Source organism: Centropristis striata, chromosome 15 (assembly GCF_030273125.1).
Source record: "Centropristis striata isolate RG_2023a ecotype Rhode Island chromosome 15, C.striata_1.0, whole genome shotgun sequence".
Taxonomy (NCBI): Eukaryota; Metazoa; Chordata; class Actinopteri; order Perciformes; family Serranidae; genus Centropristis; species Centropristis striata.
The window spans coordinates 10,887,784-10,907,429 of NC_081531.1; the positions used below are offsets into that span (position 1 = coordinate 10,887,784).

The 19,646-nt window shown below is 37.8% G+C and overlaps 1 protein-coding gene across 1 annotated transcript in view; it reads left to right on the plus strand.

Annotated features, from left to right (window-relative positions):
• stk10 (serine/threonine kinase 10) overlaps positions 1–19,646 on the plus strand; it is a 55,238-nt gene that overhangs the window by 30,613 nt on the left and 4,979 nt on the right. Inside the window, exons 6-14 of the mRNA XM_059351995.1 lie at positions 515–709; positions 1,282–1,363; positions 7,404–7,538; positions 9,886–10,233; positions 10,957–11,385; positions 15,808–15,932; positions 17,405–17,528; positions 18,179–18,358; positions 18,533–18,625. Of these exons, the coding sequence (XP_059207978.1) occupies positions 515–709; positions 1,282–1,363; positions 7,404–7,538; positions 9,886–10,233; positions 10,957–11,385; positions 15,808–15,932; positions 17,405–17,528; positions 18,179–18,358; positions 18,533–18,625 (1,711 nt within the window). The remainder of the gene's footprint in view (positions 1–514; positions 710–1,281; positions 1,364–7,403; positions 7,539–9,885; positions 10,234–10,956; positions 11,386–15,807; positions 15,933–17,404; positions 17,529–18,178; positions 18,359–18,532; positions 18,626–19,646) is intronic.

The window sequence follows — 19,646 nt, forward strand, 5'->3', positions numbered from 1 at the left end:
GATCTTAAAACTAAAATAATTTGTGCCTCACTTGCCTCAATATCTTTCTTTGGTAAACATATTTGCCATATATGTTCTATTTTATCCAGAGGTTACATACTGCACATACTATACATTCAAACACTTACACTATAGTAGTAGAATAGTAAATAATATACTAAAGGGCAGGTAGAAAACCTCTCTAAACTCTAAATCCTACAGCTTGACTATTCCCATTGAGCATGTTTAATGTGCAGTGTGCCTTTCAGATTCAGTTTCACACACCATTTAATGGTCCTTTTGGAAAGATAGATAGTAGTCATTCTAAAAGTGAACAAATCATTTTGATTGATATTCCTTTGAGTGCACAGTGATAATAATAAAAAAAGATTTGTATTCAAAACAATACAACACCAGTTTGACTGATATCCCCTGGCTTGCACACACACAAAAAATCACAATAGAACAATAAATAAGAATGGATCTGAAAATAAACCCTTCAATATTTAATTGAATATCGCTGTCTCTGTCCCAGGATGGCCCCTGAGGTGGTGATGTGTGAGACGATGAAGGATGCTCCGTACGACTACAAGGCTGATATCTGGTCTCTGGGAATCACTCTGATCGAGCTCGCCCAGATTGAACCCCCGCACCATGAGCTCAACCCCATGAGGGTGCTGTTGAAGATCGCCAAGTCGGATCCTCCCTCCCTGGAGCAGCCACACAAATGGTGAGAAGGCTTTAAAAATAATTCAGCTGTTATACATTGGACAGTAATGACATGAAATAATAGGTACAAATTGTGAGGATAGAGCAGGGTTATGTTAGCCATAAAGCTGGAGAGATTAAGAATAAAACTTACAACTCTTTTTGCACACTCATTGCCTTGTAATTTACTGTAAGCACTCACTGTATCACATTGTCCTCCTCCTTTCTGCCTGCAGCTCTTTTTGCCCTTTTTATTACTTATAACTCAGGACTCAAGCGAGTGCCAAACTATCCTTCTTTCCTGTCAATTTTATGACTCTGAATGTTCCATAGCAGAAACTGTTGTGCTGCAGAAGTAAAGTTATCAGGTGCTGAAAGGACATTTGGGATGCGGAGCCCACTCAACATCTCTGTTGAAAGCTTTGTTTTACAAAGCACAGCTGTGCACAAAGATGATCCACATGTACCACCATCACATATCTGGAAATGTTCGGTTCAAATATTTTGTTATGTTGTAACCAGTCCTCCATCCCTTCCCTCCCACCTTCTTCATACAATTTTTTTATTAATACTCTTTGCTTGTGTTCACTCAAGGTCAAAAGAGTTTAAAGATTTCCTCAAGAAAGCCCTGGACAAGAATCCGGAGACTCGTCCGACCGCGGCACAACTCTGCGAGGTAGGTACTGATTAAATGCGCATTCATAACCTAGGAAATGTTACATAATGCTGCACTTTGAAATATGACGGGACATTGTCCTCGCTCTGTCCTTATCTTGCACCGACACACATATAAGGGGCTTTTTAATCTTCTATTTTAAGAACTGAATGGAGTGATCTAAGCCAGGGGAGTGAGCAGTGCCCGTTTTCGAGGGCACTGGCATGTGAGTGGGAGAGAGAGAGGTGGTGAACAAGAATGGGCAATAAGTGGAGTAGGCAGAGATGGGGTAGGATGGTGCTAAAGTTAAAGAACAAAGTAAAAAAAAAAAAAGGTGAAGAAAGGTGAGTAAACATTTCGAATTGTCCGCTTTTGAATCACCCTCTGAGGACTTTTAAAACATTTCCATCTCAAGGACAATGGAAGTTTTTGTGCCAAAGAATTTAGAATTATTACAAATGGAGATTACAAACCCCATTTGTTTCCCAACAACAGTAAATGCACATTTGGGCTGGTGACAGGAAAGGACAATTGTTTACATTTCTTTGGCACTGCTGGGATATTGCTAATGAGAGGCTGGCAGTAAAACATTCAAATCTGAGGATGAAGTCTGACAGAAGTTTCTCGACCTCTCAAGCTAGAAAAATGAGAGAAAAAGTGAACAGGGTGTGGATAAAAGCACGAGTGCAGCGTCTATTAAAATTCAGAGCCACAGTTTCCTGTCTGTATCCCACAGCTGAGGGAATGCCAGCTATTTACATTCCCACCCTCAGCCAATAGTATGTCTGGATTACCCCGAACTCGCCACCTCTGGCCAATTAGAGGGAGGCAGAGATGAAAATCCTAGACCCCGGCCCGCTGGGAATTCTGCATGTGCTCTCCAGTGGGGAGAGAGAGACGGGCGCGGTCCGTTTTTTGGTGCCGTGCTGGAGGTTTTAGATGTTTATCATGCCTGCTGCTCCTAACGGCTGTCAGATAGAATTTACTGGAGATAGTTGTGTGATGATGGCATTAAATTGTGCTGTGCAATGGATGTTGAATGAAGTCAGTTTACTGGAAGTTACTATCAGTCAGTGGATGTGACAAGTTCTGGGTCAGGCTTGCAATTATTCATTGGAGTATATGGATGTGGGAAACAGATGTAGTGCAGGAAGTGAACGTGAAGATTGTAATGAATCATAGATAAGAGTGTCTGGGGGGTACGTCCTAAACTTTATGACTGTTTGAAAAAAAATATAGAAAAGAGAAAAGGATGGTATTAGTTCAAACACATTTGGAGCTCTTGTGTCTGTCCCACATGTGTGCTGGTGAGGAATGTATACAAAACAACATGACACAGTATCAGTCACTGCTGCTGGGTGGCTAGCAGGAGACCATCTGGGTGACTTGTACTCATTACGCTGAATTTAGCTTCTCCTCCCACATAGTTTCTCATGGTTTTCTACAGTGCTTTTGTCTTGGCTTCCATTCATGAATGATATTGAATGTTTTTCTGATCATAGTGTGTCTGTATGTGAAGTAATTTTACCATGGGAGTATTTGTCTGTTTTATCTCTGAGCCAGGGCTTTGTAGTGGTTTCACAGCATTGGCATGGGTAGAAACAAATGGAGACACATTTAAACTTCTATACTTGTGAGAACCCTCATTGATGTCATACAATACCTTGAACCCATCAACTGTATGCTGAAGCTGAACCATTACCCTTTACTCTAAACACAATTTTAACATTAAAAGGTCAGTCAACCCAAATTACAAGATTTTTATGCCTCCACGCCAACAACAGCCACAGCTGGAGGCGTTATGCCATCCGTCCCATTTTCCTGAACGAGTTTCTTTGGAACACCAGGGAAATATTTCTTCTAATTTGTCAGAAATTTTCACTTGGACTCAAGGATGAACTAATTAGATTTTGGTGATCATTAGACAAAGGTCACTGTGACCTCATGCCCATCCCACTCTCATGAATGCTTTATCTTAGGAGCGGCCTGAGGGAACTTCTTCAGATTTATCACAAACATCCACATCCACAGACTCAAGGATGAATTGATTCATTTTAGTGGTCAAAGTTTGAAGGTCTCTGTGACCTGAGGTCCCTCCCATTCTCATAAACGTGATGCGTCTGGAATGCCCTGAGGAAACTAATTCAATTTATCACAAACATCCACTCGGACTCAAGGATGAACTGATCGTTTTGCTGGTCTAAATGGAGGTTAAAGGTCATTGTGACCCGACATCGGTACCATTCTCGTAAACGTGATCTAGCAGGAACGTCTCGATTGCTTTCATTAATCCCCATCTTCTTAGAAATCATAGGAGGAAAAGTAATTTCACTTCAGAACCTGCCTGAGATTGAATACATTTTTAAGTTTTCTTCAGAATCAAAGTAATCCTGTGATGGATCCCTGTGCATCCATGGTTTCATTGCAAACAGAAAAGGCTGATACCTTATTTGGCATTCTTTTAATGGCACAGTCTTATTTTATTCTGAAGGCGGGCCCCTCAAAGTCAGACATATTTTCAAAAAGAAATATTAAAGCCTTTGTTTATTTGGATAAACCACAGAGGGGGATGTCAGACGTTTTTACAGGATGCATTTTTCAATAGAAAGTAGTTCCTGTGAGGTCTGTGGATTAGACAGAGTGGGGGTTGGGGGTTTCTCAGTCTGATATTTCAGAATTTGGGCTAAAATAAAAGTCAAGTCAATTTTATTTATGCAGACCAAAATTACTACTTGTCGAACACCAGCCCTTGCCCCAAACTTAACCTCAACCTAATTATAGCCCGACCCTTAAAAACAACTCTTAACCTCCGAACCACCCTTTGAAGAAGTAAGGACTGGCAAAATGCCCACACATTCCCAAAAATGTACTCACTCAAGGTCTAAAACTTAAATCTATCCTCACAAAGGCAGAAGTACAAATACACACACTGTCATTGCTCCACAGGTAACTCTGCCCTCATGCAGTCCCCTCCTCCGCTCCCCTAATGGGCCATATTGTTCACATTTAACCTTTTCACGCCTAACCATGCATGTAAGACACAAAATCACCCGCCTCTTTGGGTTTAAAGCAACGTGAAACCCAAAAGAGAGGACATAAGCTCCACTGATCCACGTCTTGATCCATAATGGCAGAAAAAAAGCAGCTAGATTTAACAGAGCGGCCGTACTACTGCGTTTGCTTTCTCTTTGATGTGCCTCAAAGAAACTGCGTTTAGCTTGAGTATGGGAGGTCTGAGTTAACTTGTTACAATAAACATTTGGACGCTGAAATCTCAGATGTTCACTGCTGCAGGTTTTTCTAATGGTGCCCGAGGGGAAAGGAAAAGAGAAGGAGAAAATATTTAGTCTAAGTAATTACTAAATAGTGTAGACTAAGATCAGCAGTGGATATTTGTCACAAAAATCCTTCAAAATCTGCGTAGTATATAACTATTCCAGGTGTTTATATAGAAAAAGGGAGGCTAGTAGTAAAGCTGCAATGATGGGTTGATTTTGGCATTAATGTCTAGTGACCAGCATTACCAAGCCTGATTCTAGTGATTATATTTCTCAACTATAAGTTCTGCTTGATTCTGTTTAAACCTTGCTAAAACTCAATCTTTAACATAGTACTTAAATGTGCTATTTTACTGTTAAAGAATAGATGAACTATGCATGTAAACCACGTTATTTATTTAATTTTGCCCTTAAATACATGGACCCACACCAACATTAGCCACACCTTTCAAGCATAAGTATTACTGCAGCATTGAGTGTAGCTGTACGTGCTGAAGTCTCAGCATTTGTCCATCTCACTCTGTACCGCAAAAGGTTTGTTTGGTTTTCACAGTCTGATGGCTGATCCCTCAGCATGTGGGTGTGTACTCAGGAAGTGGTGGTGTGCTGGTTGGAGTCTGAATTAGTTGAAATGTGTGTCTTGAATGAATCTCTGGCTCTCCTCTACATCCATAGCTACTGTAAGCTTATATATATTTATATAAAAAAAAACTTCAAATTTCAATTCCAATGCTGTTTTGATGAGGACAAATGCATGACATCCTAAGACGGTGCATTTTAAAGGTTCAGTAAGCAACATTTATGAAAATATATTTGATGAAACTGTCCTTATATCCTAACAGACTTTCAATCTGTAAAAAACGGGAGATTTTGCTGTTAAATCATTGCCTTTCCCTTATAAATCTGATACAAAAGTTGATTTTATTATGGTTTTATTGAGCTTTAATGACATGAGCTGTTTTCTTCAGGCCATTTAAAAAAAAAAAAAGATGAATTTGTCCACACAAACTGATGTTACCATAATTTGTCTTATCAGCCATCTGAATTTTGCTGTATAATTTTAAATTATTTAATTTCTTTTTTAAGCCTACTGGTGATTTTCCTCGAAATAAGTTTGCTTATTAAATGTCTTCACAGCAGCTTCCTATCCCTGAGACCTACACAGTGTCTGACAGGCCTAAAAATTTTATTTATATACATAATATACATAATATTTTGGTGTTTATTGGAAGCTTATTGGATGGTTTCTCTGGTTCTCTTAATGGCATTTGCACATCTATAGAACATCAAATGTTTTCCATACTCTTATCCATATATGGTGTAATAAAATACTAATATTCTTTGGGCCCCACTTGAAAAATGCCCACCACGTTGGATTTTCAGTTCAAAAAGTAGGTTCTAGGCATTATTCATGCCAACTTTGGTGCTTGTATAACAAAGTGAATGACTGTCCTTGAATATGGACTCAATCTGCTGGACTACTAGTCATTGAAGAAATTAAAAGATGAAGCCCAATGCAGTCCTCAAAAAACATAATCCCCTGCACACAAGCAACTGTGACCAACAAATGTGCACACACACCCAGACTTATACACACTTCATGCTCCAGCACCACTTGTAGCCTTTTCCCTTTGTCAGCTGTTCCAATTAAATTACACAGGAGTGCAGAGCATCTGAATAATACATGATCAGCTGCACTCAACTTTTAATTTAGCTTTTTATTTTCCTTGCACTCAACTCATTAATGCCCTGTTTGCTCTCTGGCAAAATACACATTTTCTCTTTTCGGCAGCTGTTAAACGAAAGCAGCCATTTAAAGGACATGATGTAAGGTTGAAGGCTGCTACATCAGTGTGTTGTTAAGGGGAGAGTTGTATTGTGGAGGCACTATTGTTGTAGCTGTTCAGGAACAGGCAGGTGGCGGATGGAGTTTCTCCTGCAGTGAAAGTCTCCTGTAGCCTTTCCTCTTATGTCTGTCGCCTTTCACAGTCCAATGGGCAAATGTAATTCAATGCAAAACTTTTTTTTTATTCTGTAGCCTGCCTTTATCTGTTCCTCATCTCATCTCTACCCTATGGTCAGCATCCCTCAGGCAACAGTCTCATAATCTCAATGTTACTCCAATCCACAAATAAAGTGTCCTGTTGCTCTTCAGCAAATATTGTTTTATGGTTCTAATGGAGTTTATCGTGTGGTCACATCAAGCCTTTTAGTCTTTCTCTTTCTTGAACTAATGAAATGAAATTAAATACCAGGGGGGAGTGAGACAACTATAAGACAATTATCTTGCTATTTAAACACGTTCATTGGAACCTGAATCAACAATACATCTTTTTTGGTATTTTCATGTTGTCTCTGTTTTTTTGGAGGGAGGTTCAGAGGATGTGTACTGCAATGAAGTTGAGTTTTGAATGTGATTTATTTTCTGTTATACTAGGTGATGTTACAGAGACAAGCAGTTATATTATTAATTCAATTATCTTGTTGGGGAAAAGATTTATTTTTAAAGCTGTCAATGCAGATTCTTTGAATATGAATCAATTTAGGATGCTTATTAAACGTTATTTTGTTTTGGAAGGTTATATTGCTAACAGGAATGGTGATGTTGGACTGTATTTGGAAAGGTGGGAAAGGTTTACTGAAGTGGAAGGCTGGCATTTAACTTAACCCTTTATTATTTTCTCTTAGGTTATCAAGTTTACTGATATACTGTATGTTTTATGTGGTAGTCATTTAAACTGATAATTGATGAACCATCTTTTCTCTGTCCCCCGTGTCCACAGCACCCTTTTGTGAGATCGGTGACGACCAACCGCCCGCTGCGGGAGCTGGTGGCCGAGGCCAAGGCTGAGGTCATGGAGGAAATAGAGGACAATAGAGAGGAAGGAGAGGAGGACGACGCCATGGAGCTCACTGTGGTACCAAACCTCAATCTTTTTCTTTTTCTTATCCATCCCTTTATTATCTTGTCTGTCATTTTTTGTTTCCGAAAAACAATCCACAAGTATTGGACACTAACTGTTGTGATCTTCTAAAAAATCGGATACGTTTTGTCTTACACTTCCCCTGCTTTTGATGTCTTTGCTTGTGAACTCCTTTGAGCAACATTTAAGGGTCAAGACGGCCTTCCTGCCAAAAAACTGAAGGTCCACAGTGCAGAAGCCATTCATAAATCCACAGAGAGCATGAGAGTAGAAAGTGATCTCGTATAAAAGTGCAGTTTACCTCCTGCCCTCAGCACAAACAAAGGAACAGAAACCGGAATAAGGGCATTCACCCACACCCACGCATGGTTAAATATAGGTTCTGCCATCAGCCTCGCTCCTGTATAGAAACGCTATCACCTCGCAACCCCTGATGGAGTAAATTATTTAAGGTCGCACATTGTTCTGTTGCTATACTGTGAGCCTTAACTAAAGACAGACGGTTAACTGTACTCCAGGGGCGCACTGTGATAGAAATCCCTAAAAATACATCTTCTTCTAACAGGAAGCTGTAACCAGACAAATGTGTTGCACATGGAAGTTTTTCTCTCCATGGAAATTAATGTTTGCCCACTTTCCTCAACTTTCCCAATTATCAAAGTTTTTTTCAGAGATCTTGTGGATTTAACATTGTAGATGTTTGGATTAGGTTTAGGTTTCTGTGGGTAGCACTGTTTGTATGTGTCCAGTTCAGCTTCATCCTGTTCTGTTTACTAAAAAGGAATCCTTGAAACCCAACTCTTGTGTCAGAAGTTGCATCAAGAAAATGCATCCTCTGAAAAGTGCCTTAAAGCTGCAGTCTTTCTCATGGCCAGCAGGGGGCAACTCTACTAGTTGCAGAACGAAGTCCAATTGTATGAAAATCTATGAGAACATGACTCTACTTCCCATTTGATTTATTACCTCAGTAAACATTTTCATAATGAGTTTACACACTCAATCACTAGTTTCAAGTCTTCTTTATTACATCATGATGTTCCTTTTGTAAATGATGTTCCCATTCAAGGTGAAATAGACGATAAAGGAAAGTATACTTTAGGGTATGGCTACCTTGTGATAGGTAGGTGGCTGAATGGTGAATTTTCTTGTTTTGATCTTAGACCTTTGACCCTGTTTCAGCCTGGTTAAGTTCATTTAAAGTTAACTGTAACATTTTTGTTGTCTTGTTCAGGGTTTGGGTGTTCTAAAAGACACAGAGTCAGCTGGCTGTTCTTTTTGCTTTAAACACAAAAATGCTGGATTTATCGCCAACTGGTTTATTTGCTACTGAGCCATTTCAGTCTGGATTTATTCATAGAAAACTATTCAAATTAATCTAAATATTGTATCTGTTACTTTAAATAGTTTAGTTCTTTCCTGTAAATGGCAGAGTAAGTGTAAACATCAGATTCCTCTTCCCTGTGTTTAGGGTTAGGGTTAGTTGATGTTGTTCCAGTTGTTTACTCATCTCTTCCAGCAAGGTCCCTCTTTTACACACACAGCAACATTTTGACACATACAGTTTCAAGGCCCTGAAAGCCAGCCAAGCAGTTATCTGACCGTTTATCTCTTGCTATACATCACACACAGCCAGACAGAGATGTTTGCAGAGACATTAGAAAGGCTGAACCTGACCATAAAGATGTCTGGTGTTATTGTTTACATCTGCGCAAGACACTGCAGAGGTATAGTGCAGTTACAGTTTGACAGATGGCTGTGCATATAGTTCTGAAATAACATCTTCAGTGGTGTTTATAATTACAGACCATACAATTCCCAACACAAATCTGAACCTTCTGTAATTTGATTTAAATTTGTGAAAACAGCTTATTTGTGAGAAGAAAGCAAAAAACTCTATACTTTTCCTTCTGGTTGCTGATATTTTAGGGCATATTTGTCAATCATTTATAATATCATTTCCAATCCAATCCAAAATAAAAGCACAATAAAAATAAAATAAATAAATAAATAAATAAATAAAGATAAGTAAATAATAAAACACTAAAATCCAATATGATAAAATAGAATAAAATAAAAATAAATGAAAATCTTGCAAAAAGCAGCATTCTCACATTCGGCCACAGACTGATCAACAACCCATATTTCTTTTCCTGCTAAAGAAATGAGCATTTCTGATATAAACAAATATGAACACTACATTAAAATACAGGATGAATTTATTTATGACCATAAAAACGTGATTTAATTGTACTTTTGGTGACCTCAAATGACTTTAAGCAGAAAACATCAAACGTTTTGTCACATAACAACACTTCTCCTCTCCCTCCTCCTCCTCCTGAAGTCTCCAGGAAAAGAGCCATGCCAGACCAGTCAGACCAGTTTGGAAGGAGACCATTTTCCGGACACCCCGAGCCCCACCACGCCCTCCCCAACCACACCAATACCCCTACCCAGGAAGGGGGCCGAGCCAGAGTCACCAACAGAAGAGAAGCCGGGTGCCGTCATGGTGGTCCCCGTTCCCCTACCACGGCAGAACCTCCCGCAGAAAGATCCAGAGGAGCTGGGCGACAAACTGGCTGATTTGGTCCTTCTGGAGTCTGAGAAATCTGAGAGCGAGACCTCAACCAAGACCTCCAGCTCAGACTCGGGCATTGAGGATGGGAAGAGTAGCCCCACATCGGAGGAAAAGGTGAGGTTTTTTTAAACGTAGAAAATAAAGTTGTATTAACTGTGTTGTATTAAGAGATTTATGAAAAAAATCTGAAAAAAATATTGATGTATGGTGATTTAATAGCAGTATTAGTGTGCATGGCCTTTTTTGGCCACGAAGGTCACGAGAGGGAGTATCTGGCACTACATAAAAAATACTGATGCAATCAAATCAATTTTGTTGCTAATCTTTGACATATCCAAGACTCTAATCACCACCAAAACCCCAGCTCCCTACTATTTATTTTATGGGGAAAAAAAACATTTTTGTGGGTTTTTTTGGAAGAAATCATGGAATAATTAAAATACATAAACTGGCAAATAAAGGGTTAAAATTCTGAAAATTATTTAATGTTTGGTAGTTTTGAACAAGTCTGAAGTTGTTTTAGAGATTTATGAAAAAAAATCTGGGAAGAAAAATTGATGTATGGTGATTTAATAGCAGTTATTGTGTGCGTGGCTTTTTTGGCCACGAGGGTCATGAGAGGGTAGTAAATGCACCAATGGAGTATAAAAGACATGTAAGGGTTAATAACAATGGATTTAAAAAAAATATACTAAGAAGAAAAGTTCCTGCAAAAAGTCATGCCTCAAGCTTAACACAGCCAAAATGATCAACAAATAAAAAAAATGAGAAAAAAGTACAAAATTGCACTAGGAGGGCATAAGGGTTAAGTAACAATACTTAAATTTGATTTTTAAGGTTGCTGTGGAGACGCCAGAGACAGAACTGCCACCATCTCTCCCCCAGCCCGAGGCATCTGAAGAACATGTTGACATCATCATAGACCCCGCAGAACCAGAGGCGCCCAAAGTCCTGGTGACCGAGGACAAAAGCAGCCCCGTGCCTAACGGAAGAACATCGACTCCGAGATCGAGTCCTGCCGCCAGTCCTTCACCCACACCTGCTCCCTCTGCTGCTCCCACCCCGGTGCCGACACCCCGCTCTGAGACCAACGGTAGCCTGAACAAAGGTACCCCAGAGCGGACATCGACAGGAGGGAACGCAGAGGCTGTCTCGCCTTATATCAACGGAGGGATTTTAAACAAACGATACTCTTATTCAGGCAGCATGGCTTCAGAGAGCATGGACATGTCCATCAACAAGGAGAGCATCTCCATGTCTGCAAGGGTGAGTCAACATGAAGGAACACTCTCTTTAGTTGAAGGGATCATTTTGGATTTATTGAAGTGGGTTTGTAAAGGTTCGCTGTTTCAACAACCGTGTTTCCAAAAAAAGTTGGTAGGCTGGGTAAAATGCAAATAAAAACAAAATCTATCAAATTCAGAGTGTATGATTACAAAAAGTTCATCATTTTGAACATAAAACAACTGTTTGTACAGTTTCAATAAAATGTTTGTCAAAGGATTAGTAAAATATCAATGCTGCAAATTTTTGGGGAAATTGGGTTATACAGTCATGGAAAAAATATTAGACCATTGTTTTCTTCAATTTCTTGTTAATTTAAATGCCTGGTACAACTAAGGTACATTTGTTTGGACAAATATAATGAAGACAACAAAAATAGCTCATAAGAGTTAAATTTAAGAGCTGATTTTCCATTGATAATAAACAAAATCATTATCAAGAAAACCATGGAAAATAGATATCTGCTCTTAAATTAAACTCTTAAAAAGCTGTTTTTGTTGTTATCAATATATTTGTCCAAACAAATGTACCTTTAGTTGTACCAGGCAAAGAAAGCAAGGAGAAAACAAGGGTGGTCTAATAATTTTTTCCATGACTGTATGATCTCATCAAAGCCACCAGACTCCATTGATAAAAAAACATACATTTTATATTTGTTTGTCTTATTGTGTGAATTTGGTGTTTGTTTTCACACAATAACACAAAAAGTTCAAGGCAGCAGTAGACCAGCTATCTACATGTTCAGTGACGTAAAAATTACTGTTTTTGATGATGGAGTCTGGTATTTTTTACAAGAGCAAAGAGCAGCTTCATTCCTGCTGTGTCAACTTAAACAGGGCTGTCTGACAGCAGGGAGGAAAATATTTTAATATGTTCACTACAGGCCAAAAGTTTGGAAGCAACTTAAATTTTCTGTTCACAATGGTTTTCTTAAAAACCAGTATGGGTTCTTTGGATTTTTGGATGTGTTTACTACATGATCATACTTACTTTTATTGAATTGAACCATTTCCTCAACTTACCTTTAGGTATAAATTGATGTTACCAGACCATTGCTGAATAAATGCTAACAAAAGAAAAGAAGGGCTTAGTTTTAGAGTTGAGAAGATTTGGAAGAGTCACAACTTCAGTACAAAAGTAAAAAAAACAAATCACAGTTTGCATTATTCGCTTTATCTCTTTGGCTTTTGAGAGTTTGGATACAAAAATCCCAATAAATCTCAACTGTGTTCATATCTCTGACAAACTACCACAGAAATGGCTAAAATTGAAGCAGCTGAGTAAAGAAACATGAGCACAGATTTAAGGAATTAAGGATACACAAAGTCTAAGCAATAAAAACCCAAAGAGCTGATAATTATGTAAAAATGTGTTCTAATAAGTGACTCTATATAATAATCACATTTATTTTGTTGCAAAGTATAGCAATGAAACTATGATCTTTTTTTGTACAAATTTGATCTTGCTTCCAAACTTTTGGCCTGTAGTGTATATATGGCTATAAATGCTGTTATCTCCTTCCCCAGTGGCACTTAGATTAGCTTTGGTATTACTACTACTGCCTGTTTCTTCAATCTGGGGGCGTGCCAACCGCCAACTACTGTAGCCAATACACCAGACCTCAAACAACCCCACTTCAATAAATCTGAATTATCCCTTTAAAGAAGCCTGACCTTTACTATTGAGACGAGTACACCCAGGATATAGACGTATCCTTTATTCACTGAAGTGTTTCAGAAGTGAACAGGTCTTAAAGGTGAATAGAGCAGTATTGAAGTGTGAAGGAGGCAGCCCTCTGCCTCTGTAGGAAAACCCCTCCTTGGAAAAACTATTTCTCGGCACCCACAGAGGAACTGAAACAGCATTGTGTTGTGTTTTGGGGTGTGGGTGTGAACAGAGGAGAGCCTGTCTTCCATTAGGCTTGCGCTACACATCGCATTTAGGGAGGATACAGAGAATGATACGACTTAATGCTCTTAAAGCCAAAGTTTTTCTTTTTAATTAGTTATGATTTATTCCAATTTTAGATTCTGGGTTGAATTATTAAGACCTTTAGTCTATTTAAAGACCTCTGTGGAAGGTAAAAAACAAATCTCAAATGTTATTGTAAAGAAAAACAAGCTTTCTTTCACATTTATTTCTCATGATGATGCATTTTTGACATAATCCAATAGAAAAAGGAGAAAAAAAAGAATTCCCAGAATCCAAAGAGAACTGAACAATCCCCAAATTTGTGCTTCGCATGACAGTCCCAGTGAGGAAAGGAAGTTAGGAAGCTGAAGGCAGAGAATAGAGAGACCATTTCATCATTTATCACCAAGCCTTTATGAAGCAAAATATGCAACATTTTCCATTCACTGGGACCGACAGTGGCCTTTGTGTGGGCACAGTTCAGTATTCACCAGCACGAATGGAAGTTTCTATGCAGCTCATTGTCACTCTGCTGCTTCTGGAGGCTTACAGACCGACTGCGATTGAAATCCTATTGACTGCACGTGGAGTCGTGTCTGTTTGTGGCATGTTAAGTTTTTCCAGAACAGATTATTCAGCGGCAGCAGCCTGCAGTCAGAGTCAATGGGCTAGGTTTTTTATTTTTTTTCTGAACAGGAGGACACTAGCATTTATGTGTGTATGATTGAGATTATCTGGCGAGCTGCATGTGTGTGTATGTGATTTTGAGGAGTGATGGGAAGTTTTAGAGCCTGAAACACAAACAATGCATGCAAACAAACACACAGTCACATAGATTTATTGCTGCTGTAAATGTGTCAGGTATGTTTAAATAGAATCAACAGTACAGGACAGAGACAAGAAGCTTCTCTTCTCTTCTCTTCTCTTCTCTTCTCTTCTCTTCTCTTCTCTTCTCTTCTCTTCTCTTCTCTTCTCTTCTCTTCTCTTCTCTTCTCTTCTCCTCTCCTCTCCTCTCCTCTCCTCTCCTCTCCTCTCCTCTCCTCTCCTCTCCTCTCCTCTCCTCTCCTCTCCTCCAAACTATTTTTAAACCAGGAAATGACGACATTGAGCAACCCAGTGCTTACAGAGTAAACCCTGCCATATCAGACTTGTAAATATTGGCCGTGGAGCCTCATTTAGATAGCAGGCGCATGTGGTTTCCTAGCCATAACAAATTTGACTGTTCAATTATAAGGTGGGGTCACACTCTGAATCATTTTAAACACGTAATGTATTGTGTATCACTTCCATAGATGTTGAATGATCGGCCTGTGCTGTCTCACTGATACCTCCTAAAATAGACTTTGTACAATCTGTGAGTAAATACAAAGGTCACAGGCCTGGTCATGATCAGAAATAGCTGGAAAAACCTTAAATCTTCCAAATTCTGACTATTCTTGGAAGTAGGAAAATTGCCCAACTTTGTGCCACTGTCATTCATAGCCAGCAGAGATACAAGTCCTAAAGTGAAAACCAGCCAATTAAACTAAATAAAGTAGGTCAGCAGTGCTGTAAAGAATAAAAGGCCAGTCACAGTGTGTCATATTTACAGGAGGATTACTTCCTTCATGGCACTCCCCCATTACAGTGACAGACAGCATTTTGCTGCTCGTTACAGTCAAACCAGACTGACAGGAATATTAATGTCTTTGTCAACACACGTAGCTGCCTTTCCTTCCACCACATAAAAAGGCTACATTGGGAGTCACAATAGGAGGCACCAATATTTAAATCAAATCCCACCAGTTTAACACATCAAAGTCTGTTTCAGTGTCTTTTAGGGAGAACTGCTGCATTTGTGAAATAGTTGTATAAAGCCTTTTGAGGCTCCAAGGAGAGCTGCCTGAAATCTGATAAAGTGCCTCAGGTGATGTCACTACTATGTCAGTTGGGCTGTAGCTTAAAAAATAAAAAATAAAAAAATGGTGTAGAGTTGGAAAGTTTTTCCAAGACATACAGAAATACAGTTATTATGTAACATTTTAAATTATTATTTATCTATATTTCTAAAGTTATTCCCTCAAGCAACTATTTTTATCTACTATTTTTTCACTTTTTTACTTCTTTAATTATCTTTTTCATTATTATTATTTATTTCCCCATTCTTTTTTCTTCTATCCTTCTTGGTATTTAAATGTCTTTATTAAATATATTACTGTGACCCTGGCCATGGGGTGGGAGGGATTTACAGTAGTTATTATAAAGATGTTTTTTTTCTTCTGTAAGGATCACAATTTAATAAACGAAGAGTATTAAAAAAAAGTAGTTCCACCCTCATATTCTTCACTACCCAACATGACTTTAAACTTCAAACTATCAACTAAACTACGACAGTTTCCATCCATCAGAGCTTCAATACAGTGACTGTAACTGTTTGTCTTGTTCTTAGGTTCTGATCTAATCCCATGTCTTCCTCTCTTGTCTGACCTTTGCTCCTCTCTGTCTGCCTCTCAGGCCTTCTCCAGTAAGACTCTGAAGCGGACCAGGAGGTTTGTTATTGACGGCGTGGAGGTGAGCGTGACCACCTCCAAGATCATCAAGGATGATGAGAAAAAAGATGAGGAAATGAGATTCCTGAGGTATGAGAATGACTCCATCTGTCTACATAACACATATTAGGTTTCTGTTTTCATTCTCTGCATGAAGTCAGCCGTCTGTTTATTCTTCAGCTCAGCTCAGGGTGATGTGTGTTCAGTGGTAATTGGTCTATTCTACACTGTCTGCAATAAAGTTGGAATAATTTTAATTTTCAGACACAATCCTCTGTTAATTGTGGTTTAATTTTCATTGTGATATATTTGGAAGATATAGATGAATAAAGTTTTGAGAAGGTATACACTTTCTCTGTGAAATAATAAATCACATTGTCACAATAATTTCATGGAAAAAATATTTTATTCCAACTTTATGGGCTTCCTGTGTGCCCTTGTGCCTTGGTTGTGAGAAACTGTTATGGAAAATGACCCATTAAGTCACTTCACATAAAGTTGATAGTTTTGAAATTTAAAAATAAAATTTCTCTCAACTTCCTTTTAGACCTGGGGGAAGATTACTTAGTTTGCATTCTGGTTTTGGAAGTCCAGATGTTGAAACACAATAATTAATACAGTTTTATATTTGTCAGCTAACAACATAAATTACTTGATGTTTTTTACATGAACAAGTTTTACATTTGCAATCGTCTTCACCACATTGCATTGCCGTTTAAAGCCATAAGGAATTCCTGGTGCATTACTCCATCTAGTGGTACAAATATGACATTGCATGCCTGACGACAATAATATCAGCAGACTTGGGTTTCATTTTTACAAGGACACTGACTTGCTGGTTAGAGTCAGAGAGAAACAGAACATTTTTTTAATTCACCCAGAAAAACCTTCTTTTTTAAAATATGTAAAGTACTTGTATTGCTTTATACAGCTCTGGAAAAAATTAAGAGACCCTTGCAAAATGATCAGTTTTGCTGGTTTTACTATTTATAAGTATGCGTTTGAGTAAAATGAACATTTTTGTTTCATTCTATAAAGTGCTGACAGCATTTCTCTCAAATTTGAAATTAAAATATTTCAATTCAGAGCATTTATTGGCAGAAAATGACAACTGGTCAAAATAACAACAAAAAAGATGCATGATGTGTTTTCAGACCTCTAATGATGCAAAAAAGCATTTTCATATTCACCGCACATTTTTTTTTTTTTTTTACTTAGGAAGAGTTTAGAAATCCTTATTGGAAGGATAATCTCAACCTTTAATCACAGCAGTGGTTTTTATAATCTTCCTCATAAAATCAGATGTGGTTCACCTGATCAGTGTCTCATTAAGTAGAATGAGGAGGCTTGTGTTGGAATCCAACAAACACTGAATGAACCGGCTGCCATAGATGTAGAGATGATGATTTAAGAAACATTTGTGAGAGTGGTCTCTTATTTTTTTCCAGAGTTGTATAATAGTATTAACTATATTTGCTCGTCCTAGAAGGTATTAAGGTGTAAAACTCTTTGAGTCAAGTTGTATAAATGTAAAATAATAATTTGTGTTTGTGTGTTTGAAGACGTCAGGAGCTGCGTGAGCTCCGTTTGCTGCAGAAGGAAGAGCACCGTGCACAGGCGGGTCTCAACGCCAAACTGGAGACCCAGAAGGAACAAATGCAGAGACGTTTTGACCAGGAGATGAATGTAAGTCACACTCTCTTATTATATTTCTTTTTCTATTGTTCATAAGCACAATAACCACAGCAGGGCAGTATTATTGTACATTTCTTTCTGGATTTTTCATGTACTCAAGGCTGTCAAAGTATTTTCTTAGGGTGTAAGTCATAATATAGTATGCCATAGAAGAGTATGTAGTATTAGTAAGTGTCCTTAAAAACATTTAAGTTTGGTATTTCATAGAAAAAAATCACAATCTAGTAAATCATGAAAAAGTCAGTATAGTGTGCCATTAAAACTACATTTAAAAAGACAGTATAGTATGCCATAATGTTTGTATTAAAGCAAACGAAAAAATCTAATGTTATTTGAAAAATTGTCACAAAAATTCAAAAATGTCACATAAAGTATACAATAGTATAACATAAACTATTCATTACAATAAAACAAAAATGAAATGATTTAAAAAATAATGGGGGAAAATTGAATAGATCATTTGCTAATTCTTTGTGACATATTACACACAAAACTGTGTGTTCAAACTTTTTTTTTTTTTGCAATTATACACCAAATTCTAAAACTGATATGTAATGTGATTGCTACACCTTGGTGTCATAGAGCTGTTTTCATCCGTCACAGAAGTTTATAATATGCCCGTTCTTCTTATTGCTTCCCAGGCCAAGAGGAAGCACTACGATGTGGAGCTGGAGAACCTGGAGAAGCACCAGAAGCAGACGATTGAGAAGATGGAGGCAGACCACCATGTTAAACTCAAGGAAGAGACCAAACGCATCAAAGCAGAGCAGGAACGTGACTACCACAGATTCCAAGATCTGATGAAATACAAGAAGAAGGAGGTACATTTAAGATGACATGAGAATGAAAGCAGGGTCAAAGAAATCTTTCATTATTCAGCCTAAAAATAAATTAATGTTTGTCCATCTTCAGATATTTTGCTCCCTTCTTTGTGTGACTGTTTTGAAAGTTCATCAAGGGGGTTTCTGAAATGTGCCCCTTTTCAATATATTTAGGTAAAACACTCTGTGGATAAGCTGCCCAGAAGTCAGCGTAAAGAATCTTTAAAGCTGAAGATGAATACCTTCCAAGACATGTCAGCTAGAGAGGTAAGTTGTTTGTTCAAATGCATAGTTTATTGGACTGTTTTTTTTTTTTTAAATACTGCGTAATGCCTAAAAAAGTGCTGAGAAAAGAACATATCAATCAATAAAGTCTGATTCAAGACATTTTTTCTCTTGTGGAATAAGTACTTGACTACTACAGTAGCTGCTTTTTATCCATTACTTTCATATAGATATATGCAGAGATATACACAGTATAATATAAGTGGTATACATATACATCTCTGCATATATTTAAATATATATATTCATTGATGTTTATAATACTACATGCAAAAACTTATTTAACCTAATTAACATGTTAAAATATATGTTCTCCATTGTGCAATATCTGTAAAATGCAAAGTACTTTCAGGAAAACAAACAAACATAAAAAATATATATTGATAATAAATGGCAAATAGCAGAAATGTATGTATATAATGTGTATAGAACAAGGTTATTATAGTAAGTATAAAAGTATAAAACTAACAAAGTAACACAAGATTTTAGAATAAAACAAGAGTTTAAAAAAAAAACGATAACTAACTGAAACTGTATAGTGTGGTTACAAAACTAAAATTATAGTGAAAATGTCCTTCGTCCTTGTCAACTTTTTTCAGACATAATCCAGTGTTTCTATTTCTCTACTGCTGAGTGTGTGTGTTCCTACTTTGTGGGCTTCCAGGAGAGGTGCGAGTGAAATCACCATAATGACGCCAAATTGGCTTTAAAGAGAAACTTCTCAGCTTTCAGAAAACATTGGAATTTTCCCGATAGCGCAAACCTTTTAGTTATTATGGTAAAAGTGTCGCCGGCGCAACACTCTGTAAACTTTGGATGTTGTGCTTTCACTGTGTGCAAGTGAAAGTCTTCAATTCAACCATGATATTACAAATCACATTTTTTTGCGGCAGCACTGAAAATCCAGCAGGATACATATAGGGGCAACACTGCATAATCCTTTTTGGTTGATATGAAATGTATTTATTTAGCTAAATAGCTGCTGGTTAGTGAACATGCAGGG